We start from the raw sequence: 11,363 nt of genomic DNA on the forward strand, positions 1-11,363 counted from the left end.
TGTCTTTTTATGGAATTCCAATCTTTCACGACTTTTCTACACAAATGACATTCGAATGATTTGACAATGTCCTCTTTTATACAATTCCGCTTGTGTTTGATTAAATCACCAGGCGTTAAGAATAGTTCAGTACAGCTAGTACAATAATATGTTTGAGTTGTCCCATGAACGTTGCGTTTGTGCCGTCGAGCTGTGTAAATATCAAAGAATGTCCGATCACAAATATCACAGTAACTGGTAACAGTTTCCTTAGCGATCTGATTTTTGAAAGTATTTTGCCGCATATATAACACTTGCATAAATCACTATCATCCTGACTTGTTAATTCACCCATTGGCCCCGCCAATTGATTTGAATGAGACATTTGTTCAGTAGGAAAAACGCTGGGTCCGTAGAATTTTCAAGCGTAAATTGTTGATTTAAAGCGAGTTTTGTTTTCTTAATACGTTTTTTACATTTCGGAAGATGTTTCTCTAGTGATAATTCATGCAAAAATACATTCTGGCAAAAATTACACTTGAATTTAACGGTATTTGGATCATGTTTCATTTGATTGTGCTTTCGCAATGAATCCTTTCGCGTTAAAGTCACATTTGGACATATTTCCCACGGAAAATGGCGCTGGTGTGATTATTACGTGTTTTTTCAAGCCGTCTTTGGATGAAAGCATTTTGCCGCATATATTACATTCATTGCATTTATTATCATTGTTACTTGTCGCTTCAGATGCGGCTTCAGATGCATCAATTGAGTCGAGTTCATATTCACAATTTTCTACCAAATTATTCTCATCGACAGGCATAAGTTGTTCATTCAAGGCAATTGGATCGGGTTTTGTTTCGATGGCAACAATTGAATCCAAAGATGTGACAGCTGTAAAACCCTTTCCATCTATTTTTTCGTCGATGGTTTCATATTGATCCTCTTGGAAAATTGGGTCTTCTGTTTTGATGTTCACTTTGATACACGTTACGGCATTGTGTAGAGTGTACAAATTACTACCGATACGAATTAAATGTTGGTCGCATTCGATACATGTTTCTTGGGCAAAATGCTGTAGAATATGATCACCTTTTTCGCTGGCACTGTCAAATGTTTGCGGACAAAACAAACATTGATGAACTGTAAACAATACAATTGTTCTGAAATGTTCTATATTTAAATGAAGTTATAGATTTACCTGTTCTAATCTCATCCATATTATCAAGATTTTCTTCGTTCAACGTTGTTTTTTCTTCAAAAACTGAATTCTTCTATTTGTTTGGTTGTTTTGTTTTCAAATGTCAAAGAAATATTTGTTTTTATTTTAAATCATTACTGAACTGAAGTGAACTGTCATTGTCTACATAAGTATTTTCTTGAGTATAAGTTATCTCTTACATGTTTACTGAGAAATTTTAATCCTTTCAAGTATTTTTAGGGCTATTTAAACAAATACATTTTTGTTATAAAAAAACATTGATTTAAATTTGCAAATAATTTATTCTTATTTATTTTCATCAATGTACTACTACTATAAATTATGAACTAAAAAAGTGAAATTTTCATGTGTCTTTAGATTGTTCCTTTTTCTTATAGCCATGCATTTTTTTCTTATGCTTATAAACATTGGCTGGAGTCTTAAATCGTTTGTCGCATCCTTCATATGGGCATTTAAAATTTCTTTCTTCCGTATGAGTCCGTATATGCATATTTCGTACTGTTGGATTAGAAAATGCTTTCTCACAAAGTGGACATTTATATGGAGTTTCTCCTGTATGTTTATTCATATGTATCCGTAGTGCCTGGTCGCACAAAAAGGATTTTCCACATGATGTGCACAAATATTTTCGAATTTTTAAGTGAACCGACTCATTGTGATTGCGAAGTTCATATAGATGTAAGAAACGTTTTCCACACTTTTCGCAGTTGTGTTTCTTTTCACATGGAAAATGTTTTCGCAGCATGTGTTTGCGAAGGGAGACTATGTCTTTAATAACTCTATGACACAAATGACATTCAAAAGTTTTGCCTAAATATATCAATGGAACTCTGGATCTCTTTTTGAACTCACATATGGCCTTATGTTCGGCAAGGGCTTCAGCTGTGGCAAAAATTTTCGTACAAGCACAAACACTGTGCACGCGATTTTTATGTTGTTGAACTCCGTTTTTGTCGAAAAATGTTTTAAGGCATATGTCACATTCGTTGTCGTTGCCATTTGGATTCGTCACACTAGAATGTTCGTTTTGTGTTATTGATCCAATTTCTATGCTCGGCGTGCAGATTGTATTCTCTGAATAATCGCCGGTGTCTTCCTCCTTAATTTGAACAGTGCACATATCTTCAGAAATTACGGTAGATAACTCACCTTCCATACGCTTCATTCTTTTATTACATTTAAAAAGATGCGATTCGAGAGATATTTCTTTCAAAAACACCGAAGAGCAAAAGTTACACTTGTATTTGACACAATTCGGATCATGTTTCATTTGCATATGCTTTCGCAATGAGTCCTTTCGCGTGAATATCATATTTGGACATATTTCACATGGAAAATGGCCGGGGGCACTATGCGTAAGCGTTTCGTGTACTTTTAGCGATCTGATGTTTGAAAGTATTTTGCCGCATATATTACACTTGCATAAATCACTATCATCCTGACTTGTCGATTCACCCGTTGGCTCTGCTAATTGATTTGAATGAGACATTTGTTCAGTAGGAAAAACGCTGGCTCCGTACAATTGATTTTCAAGCGTATATTCTTGATTTAGAGCGAATCTTGTCTTCTTAATACGTTTTTTACATTTCGGAAGATGTTTCTCTAGTGATAATTCATGCAAAAATACATTCTGGCAAAAATTACACTTGAATTTAACGGTATTTGGATCATGTTTCATTTGATTGTGCTTTCGCAATGAATCCTTTCGCGTGAAAACCAAATTCGGACATATTTCACACGGAAAATGGCCAGGAGCGCTGTGTGTGATTGATATGTGTTTTTTCAAGCCGTCTTTGGATGAAAGCATTTTGCCGCATATATTACATTCATTGCATTTATTATCATTGTTACTTGTCGCTTCAGATGCGGCTTCAGATGCATCAGTTGAGTCGAGTTCATATTCGCAATTCTCTACCAAACTATTCTCATTGGCAAGCATAAGTTGTTCATTCAAAGCAATTAAATCGGGTTTTATTTCGACGGCTAACATTGAATCCAAAGATGTGACCGCTGTAAAACCATGTTCATCTATTTTTTCGTCGATGGTTTCATGTTGGTCCTCTTGGTAAATTGGGTCTTCTGTTTTGATGTTCACTTTGATACACGTTACTGCATTGTGCTTAGTGTACAAATTATTACCGATACGAATCAAATTTTGGTCGCATTCGATGCATGTTTCTTGGGCAAAATGCTGTAGAATGTGATCATCTTTTTCGCTGGCGCTTCCAAATGTTTGCGGACAAAACAAACATTGATGAACTGTAAATAATAGAATTGTTTTGAAATATTCTATATTTAAATGAAATTATAGATTTACCTCTTATTATTTCATCCATATTTTCAAGATAATTTTTTTTCAACGTTGTTTTTTTCTTCAAAAACTCAATTCTTCTATTTGTTTGCTTGTTTTGTTTTCAAATGTCAAAAAATATGTGTTTTTTCATCATTATTGAACTCAAATGAACTGTCATTGTCTACATAAGTATTTTCTTAAGTATCAGAAAGAGGTACTAAAGTAAACATGTTTACTCTGAAATGTTAATCATTTAAAGTATTTGGAGGGTAATTTAAACAAAACAAATTTCGTTATAGAAAAAAAAATATAGTTTACAATTGAAAGCCAATTAAATTTGCAAATAATTTATTCTTATTTATTTTCATCAATGTACTACTATAAATTATGGACCAAAAAAGTGGAATAATAATTCCAATCATTTTCATGTGTCTTTAGATTGTTCCTCTTTTAAGTATCCATGTGTTTTCTTCTTATGCTTATGAGCATTAGCTGGAGTCTTAAATCGTTTGTCGCATCCTTCATATGGGCATTTAAAATTTCTTTCTTCCGTATGAGTCCGTATATGCATATCTCGTACTGTTGGATTAGAAAATGCTTTCTCACAGAGTTGGCATTTATACGGAGTTTCACCTGTATGTTTATTCATATGTATCCGTAATGCCTGGTCGCACAAAAAGGATTTTCCACATATTGTGCACAAGGATTTGCGAATTTTTAAGTGAACCGACTCATTGTGATTGCGAAGTTCATATGGATGTACGAAACGTTTTCCACACTTTTCGCAGTTGTATCTCTTTTCAAATGGAAAATGTATCCGCCGCATGTGCCTGCGAAGGGAGACTATGTCTTTAATAACTCTATGACACAAATGACATTCGAAAGTCTTTCCCCTATGTATCAATGGAAATCTGGATTTTTTTCTGAATTCACATATGGCCTTATGTTCGGCAAGTGCTTCAGCTGTACCAAACATTTTGGTACAAGCACAAACATGTGTACCTTCGGCACTGTGAAAGCGAATTTTATGTTTTCGCAACGCTATTTTTGATCCTATTGTTTTTCCACAGTTATCACACACAAATTTACCGATGGTGTTTTGTCGATTCATCGCACTTTTTGTTGGATTCGTGCCGTCTCTTCTACATTTATGTTTTTCATAAGTCGATCTTTCAGTAAAAACGCATCCACAGAATGTACAGCGAAATTTTTCAACTTTTGAATGTATGCAGGTTATATGTCTTGTAAGACTTGTCTTTGTTTCGAATATCATTTTGCAGAATTGACATTCGAGAATACCGTCAATAACTTTTGTACACTTTAGCTCATGTCTGGCTAAACCTTTTGCGCTGAATAATTTTATTTTGCACTTCGAACACTCATGCGTCCCGGATGTTTCACCATGCACGAGTACTTTGTGTCGTCGAACTCCATGTTTAAAAAATGTTTTAAGGCATATGTCACATTTGTTGTGGTTGCTATTTGATGCGTTTTTTTGATCATTATTTTCATTTTGTTGTGCTGCTCCTATTTCTACAGTTTCCTTGCAAATTGTATTCTCAGAATCATCGTCGATGTGTTCTTCCTTAATTTGAACAGTGTCTATGGTTTCAACGGTGGTGTCAAAATCTTCATATTCTAAGTTCTCAGGTCGTCTTTTACATTTAGAAAGATGCGCTTCCAGAGAGATTTCTTTCAAAAACACCGATGGACAATAATAGCACTTGAATTTGACACGATTCGGATCATGTTTCATCTGCATGTGTTTTCTCAATGAATCCTTTCGCGTTAAAGTCACATTCGGACATAGATGACATGGGAAAAGACCGGGTGCACCATGTGTGAGTGATTCGTGATTTTTTAATGATTTGCTGCTTGAAAGTATTTTCCCGCATATATTACATTCAAAGGAATTATTATCATTGTTACTTGTCGCTTCAGATGCGGCTTCGGATACATCAATTGAGTCGAGTTCGTATTCGCAATTCTCTACCAAATTATTCTCATCCACAAGCAAATGTTGTTCATTCAAAGCAATTAAATCGGGTTTTGTTTCAACGGCCACAATTGAATCCAAAGTGGTAAAACCATTTTCATCTCTTTTTTCGTCGATGGTTTCATGTTGATCCTCTTGGAAAATTGGCTCTTCTGTTTTTATGTTCACTTTGATACACGTTACGGCATTGTGTAGAGTGTACAAATTACTACCGATACGAATTAAATGTTGGTCGCATTCGATGCATGTTTCTTGGGCAAAATGTTGTAAAATGTGATCATCTTTTTCGCTGGCGCTTCCAAATGTTTGCGGACAAAACAAACATTGATGAACTGTAAACAATAGAATTGTTTTGAAATGTTCTATATTTAAACGAAGTTATAGATTTACCTGTTCTTATTTCATCCATATTTTCAAGACAATGTCCGTTCAACGTTGTTTTTTCTTTAAAAACTCAATTCCTCGATTTGTTTAGTTGTTTGGTTTTCAATTGTCAAAGAAATATTTGTTTTTTCTATCATTACTGAACTGAAGTGAACTGTCATTGTCTACATAAGTATTTTCTTGAGTATTACTAAAGTAAACATGTTTACTCTGAAATATTTTCAAAAATGCCATTCTTCGCCAAATAAATAAAAAATAATAAAAAAGACATTAAATTAAATTTGAGAATCATTTTAATATTTATATTTTCATCGCTATAACTAATAACTATATAATCTGTTTTATAATTCAGGCTTCGTTTCGATTATTTCCATATGTTATTACAATTGTGGTTTCTTTTTCTCATAGCCATGCATTTTTTTCTTATGCGTATAAACATTAGCTGGAGTTTTAAATCGTTTGTCGCATCCTTCATATGGGCATTTAAAATTTCTTTCTTCCTTATGAGTCCGTATATGCATATCTCGTACTGTTGGATTAGAAAATGCTTTCTCACAAAGTGGGCATTCATATGGTGTTTCTCCTGTATGTTTATACGTATGAATCCGCAGTGTTTGCTCGGTTAAAAAGGATTTTCCACATATTGTGCACAAGGATTTGCGAATTTTCAAGTGAACCGATTCATTGTGATTGCGAAGTAGAAATGGATGTACGTAACGTTTTCCACACGTTTCACACTCATATTTCTTTTTACATGGCACATGTATTCGCCGCATGTGTCTGCGAAAGGAGATTATGTCTTTAATAACTCTATGACACAAGTGACATTCAAAAGTCTTTCCCCTATGTATCAATGGAAATCTGGATTTTTTTCTGAATTCACATTTGGCCTTATGTTCGGCAAGTGCTTCAGCCGTACCAAACATTTTCGTACAAGCACAAACATGTGTACCTTCGGCACTGTGAAAGCGAATTTTATGTTTTCGCAACGCTATTTTTGATCCTATTGTTTTTCCACAGTTATCACACACAAATTTACCGATGGTGTTTTGTCGATTCATCGCACTCGCGGTAGGATTTGTTATATTTCTTCCACATTTATGATTTTCAAATGTTACTTTGTTAGTAGAAATGCATCCACAGGTTGTACAACGAAATTTTTTGACCTCTGAATGTGCATGGGTTATATGTCTTGTGAGACTTGACTTTGTTTCGAATACCATTTTGCAGACTTTACATTCGAGACTTTCGGCAACATCTTTTGTACACTTTAGCTCATGTCTGGCTAAACCTTTTGCGCTGAAGAATTTTATTTTGCACTTCGAACACTCATGCGTCCCGGATGTTTCACCATGCACGAGCACTTTGTGTCTTCGAACTGTATTTTTATCAAAAAATGTTTTATGGCATATGTCACATTTCTTGTCGTCGCCATTTGGTTGCCTCCCCTTTTCTCGATCATTATTTTCATTCGAATTGAATTCATTTATAATTTTGACGGGTGAATGTTCATTTTGTTGTCCTGGTTCCATTTCTACCGTTTCCATGCAAACTGTATTCTCTGAATTTTCGTGTTCATCATCAATTTGTTCCTCCTTAATTTGAAAAGTGTTCACAGTTTCAATGGTGGTGCCACTGTCTCCACTTTCTAATATCTCAGTTCGTCTTTTACATTTAGAAAGATGCGCTTCCAGAGAGATTTCTTTCAAAAACACCGATGGGCAATAATTACACTTGAATTTTACCCGATTCGGATCATGTTTCATTTTCATATGCTTTCTCAATGAATCCTTTCGCGTTAAAGTCACATTTGGACATATTTCACACGGAAAATGACCAGGGGCGCTGTGTGTGATTAATACGTGTTTTTTCAAGCCGTCTTTGGATGAAAGCACTTTGCCGCACATATTGCATTCATTGGATTCGTTTTCATTGTTTGTTGTCGATTCAGATACGGCTCCCGATGTATCAATTGAGTCGAGTTCGTATTCGCAATTCTCTACCAAATTATTCTCATCGGCAAGCATAAGTTGTTCATTCAAAGCAATTAAATCGGGTTTTGTTTCAATGGTCAATGATTTGACCGCTGTAAAACCATTTTCATCTCTTTTTTCGTCGATGGTTTCGTGTTGATCCTCTTGGCAAATTGGCTCTTCTGTTTTGATGTTCACTTTAATACATGTTACGGCATTGTGCTTAGTGTACAAATTACTACCGATACGAATTAAATGTTGGTCGCATTCGATGCATGTTTCTTGGGCAAAATGTTGTAAAATGTGATCATCTTTTTCGCTGGCACTGCCAAATGTTTGCGGACAAAACAAACATTGATGCACTGTAAACAATAGAATTGTTTTGAAATATTCTATATTTAAATGAAATTATAGATTTACCTGTTCTCATTTCATCTATATTCTCAAGATTATCTTCGTTCAACGTTGATTTTTCTTTAAATTTCCTCGATTTTTTTAGTTGTTTTGTTTTCAAATGTCAAAGAAATATTTGTTTTTTTTTTTATCATTACTGAACTGAAGTGAACTGTCAAAGGCTACATAAGTATTTTCTTGAGTATCAGTAATAGATAATAAATTGAAAATGTTCATTCTAAAATATTTTCAAAAATGCGAAGATTGGTTTATACCAAATAAATCAAAAATAATAAAAAAGGCAATAAATTAATTTTGATACCCATTTTTCATATTTTTTTTTGATCGCTATATCTATTAACCTAATAAGTTGTTTTATAATTCGTGCTTTGTTCTGATTATTTCCATTTGTTATTACAATTGTTCTTTCTTTTTCTTATAGCCATGCATTTGTTTCTTATGCGAATAAACATTAGATGGAGTCTTAAATCGTTTGTCACATCCTTCATATGGGCATTTAAAATTTCTTTCTTCCGTATGAGTCCGTATATGCATATCTCGTACTTTTGGATTGGAAAATGCTTTCCCACAAAGTGGGCATTTATAAGGTGTTTCTCCTGTATGTGTATACATATGAACCCGTAGTGCTTGGTCGCTTAAAAAGGATTTTCCACATATTGTGCACAAGGATTTGAGAACTTTCAAGTGAACTGATTCGTCATGAGTGCGAAGTTCATATAGATGTAAGAAACGTTTTCCACATTTTTCGCATTTATGTTTCTTTTCAAATGGAAAATGTATTCGCCGCATGTGTCTTCGAAGGGAGATTAGGTCTTTAATAACTCTATGACACAAATGACATTCAAAAATTTTGCCCAAATGTATCAACGGAAATCTGGACTTTTTTCTGAATTCACATATGGCCTTATGTTCGGAAAGTGCTTCAGCTGTGGCAAAAATTTTCGTACAAGCACAAAAATGTGTTCCTTCGGCACTGTGAAAGCGAATTTTATGTTGTCGTAACGATACTTTCGATCTTAATGTTTTTCCACAGGTATCGCATACAATTTTACCGATGGTGTTCTGGCGATTCATCGAACTTGCAGTTGGTTTCATTCTGTCTTTTCTACATTTATGATTTTCAAATGTGACTTTGTTGATTGTAACGCTTCCACAGGTTGTACAACGAAATTTTTCAACTTCTGAATGTGTATGGTTCATATGTCTTGTAAGACTTGACTTCGTAGCAAATACCTAAGGGGAGAATCACAAAAGAAAAGAATGAAATTTAAAATAATCGATAAGTAATCGGAAAATAATCGAAAATAATCGAAAACATATAATGAAAAAATTGCAAAGCAATAGCCACAACAACATTAATGTCCAGCAATTGCTTTAAATTGAGATTTGGTAGTTGTAATCGTCGATTTCTGTGGAAGAGAATAAAAAAAAATACTAGCTTACTATAGAATAGTACTTCTGGGTCTGCTGGTCACTACCTAGATACATACAATAACAGAAAAACAAACAATGAACATAAATTGCAGTAGATGAAATTAAATGAAAGCAATGAAACATGATTCGAAGTGAAACATACCCCCCCCCCACACTTTTTCTGGAAAAACCGATAAAAATCCAATTCGATAGAATATTTCACTTTCAATGCAAACTGAAAATTTATGCGCAGGAATTTTAGTTCTTACACTGGCAATGGTTCGTCACGATGTGAATTGTTGCCGGCTTGTTGGTTTGAAATGTCACAGTCAAATACACTCTCACACCAACACATTCAAATCGGTTTGTCGTTGACAGTGGCCGATATTGAACAGCGAATGCGTTAGCTACTATGCAAAATATGACAATTGTTACCCGAATGTGATTTATTGTTGCTGTTGATACAGTTTTCGTTTATCCATTTGCGTCGCCCTGTTGTCGTCGTTGTGACGTTGTTCCGATGCAATGCTACTGTGTGTACAACATTGATTCCTTGTGATGTTCTCCGCTGCTACTACCAAATCTCAATTTGTTTGCTGTCGCGACTTTTGTTTCTTTTGTATGTATTTTCTCTTACACTCACTCATCCACACACACACTCTCTTTTTATTTCACATAGATTCAATTTCCATCATCGTCATTTGACAATCTCATACGTAATACATATATTACAATCAATGTATGTGAATGACGATAATCGAAACTAATCGAAAAATAATTGTAAAATAATCAATAATAATTAATAAGTAATTTTTAAGTGATTTGTCCCTAGCGAATACCATTTTGCAGACTTTACATTCGAGACTTTCGGCAACATCCTTTGTACATTTTAGCTCGTGATTGGCCAAACCTTTTGCACTGAAGTATTTCATCTTGCATTTTGAACACTCTTGCGTCCCGGATGTTTCACCATGCACGAGCACTTTGTGCCGTCGAACTGTGTTTCTATCATAAAATGTTTTGAGGCATATGTCACATTTCTTGTCGTCATGTGGTTGCCTCTCCTTCACTTGATCACTATTTTCATTCGAATTGGATTCATTTTGTTGTGCTGGTCCTATTTCCTCAGTTTCCGTGCAAATTGTATTCTCATAATCATCATCGATGTGTTCCTCCTTAATTTGAATAGTGTCTATGGTTTCAACGGTGGTGCCAAAATCTTTTCTTCCCAATTTTTCGGCTCGTTTCTTACATTTGGGATAATGATTTTCTAGAGATGATTTCTTCAAATACACATTATAGCAATATTTACACTTGAATTTGACACTGTTTGGATCATGTTCCATTTTCATATGCTTTCTCAATGACTCCTTTCGCGTTAAAACCAAATTCGGACATATTTCACACGGAAAATGACCAGGGACACTGTGTGAGATTAATACGTGTCTTTTCAAGACGACTTTGGATGAAAGCACTTTGCCGCATATATTGCATTCATTGGATTCGTTTTTGTTGTTTGTTGTCGACTCAGATATGGCTTCAGATGCATCAATTGAGTCAAGTTTGTATTCGAAATTCTCAACCAAATTATTCTCATCGGCAAGCATAAGTTGTTCATTCAAAGCAATTAAATCGGGTTTTGTTTCAACGGCCACAATTGAATCCAAAGTCGTAAAACCATTTTCATCT

The 11,363-nt window shown here is 34.6% G+C and overlaps 5 protein-coding genes across 5 annotated transcripts; all 5 read right to left on the reverse strand.

The window, feature by feature from the left end:
- Nucleotides 1-157: 157 nt before the first annotated feature.
- On the reverse strand, nucleotides 158-1,297 carry LOC116344466. The gene is made up of 2 exons (XM_031773018.1): nucleotides 1,181-1,297; nucleotides 158-1,122 (listed from the first exon to the last, which is right to left on the reverse strand). Exons 1-2 carry the CDS (start codon nucleotides 1,197-1,199, stop codon nucleotides 539-541), a joined length of 603 nt encoding a protein of 200 aa, XP_031628878.1. The 5' UTR covers nucleotides 1,200-1,297; the 3' UTR covers nucleotides 158-538.
- Nucleotides 1,298-1,462: 165 nt separating this feature from the next.
- LOC116344438 (zinc finger protein 62 homolog) lies at nucleotides 1,463-3,615 on the reverse strand. Its single transcript, XM_031772987.1, has 2 exons — nucleotides 3,519-3,615; nucleotides 1,463-3,460 (listed from the first exon to the last, which is right to left on the reverse strand). The coding sequence occupies exons 1-2, from the start codon at nucleotides 3,535-3,537 to the stop codon at nucleotides 1,545-1,547; spliced, it is 1,935 nt and encodes a 644-aa protein (XP_031628847.1). The 5' UTR covers nucleotides 3,538-3,615; the 3' UTR covers nucleotides 1,463-1,544.
- Nucleotides 3,616-3,872: 257 nt separating this feature from the next.
- Nucleotides 3,873-6,000, reverse strand: LOC116344439 (zinc finger protein 555-like). The gene is made up of 2 exons (XM_031772988.1): nucleotides 5,881-6,000; nucleotides 3,873-5,822 (listed from the first exon to the last, which is right to left on the reverse strand). Exons 1-2 carry the CDS (start codon nucleotides 5,897-5,899, stop codon nucleotides 3,919-3,921), a joined length of 1,923 nt encoding a protein of 640 aa, XP_031628848.1. The 5' UTR covers nucleotides 5,900-6,000; the 3' UTR covers nucleotides 3,873-3,918.
- Nucleotides 6,001-6,149: 149 nt separating this feature from the next.
- On the reverse strand, nucleotides 6,150-8,407 carry LOC116344435 (PR domain zinc finger protein 5-like). The gene is made up of 2 exons (XM_031772984.1): nucleotides 8,268-8,407; nucleotides 6,150-8,209 (listed from the first exon to the last, which is right to left on the reverse strand). Exons 1-2 carry the CDS (start codon nucleotides 8,275-8,277, stop codon nucleotides 6,255-6,257), a joined length of 1,965 nt encoding a protein of 654 aa, XP_031628844.1. The 5' UTR covers nucleotides 8,278-8,407; the 3' UTR covers nucleotides 6,150-6,254.
- A 904-nt stretch (nucleotides 8,408-9,311) lies between these two features.
- Nucleotides 9,312-11,357, reverse strand: LOC116344462 (zinc finger protein PLAG1-like). Its single transcript, XM_031773014.1, has 2 exons — nucleotides 10,531-11,357; nucleotides 9,312-9,494 (listed from the first exon to the last, which is right to left on the reverse strand). Exons 1-2 carry the CDS (start codon nucleotides 11,279-11,281, stop codon nucleotides 9,436-9,438), a joined length of 810 nt encoding a protein of 269 aa, XP_031628874.1. The 5' UTR covers nucleotides 11,282-11,357; the 3' UTR covers nucleotides 9,312-9,435.
- Nucleotides 11,358-11,363: the final 6 nt, after the last annotated feature.

This window comes from Contarinia nasturtii, unplaced genomic scaffold, assembly GCF_009176525.2.
Source record: "Contarinia nasturtii isolate CC-2019 unplaced genomic scaffold, AAFC_CNas_1.1 Cnas_scaffold_1037, whole genome shotgun sequence".
NCBI lineage: Eukaryota > Metazoa > Arthropoda > Insecta > Diptera > Cecidomyiidae > Contarinia > Contarinia nasturtii.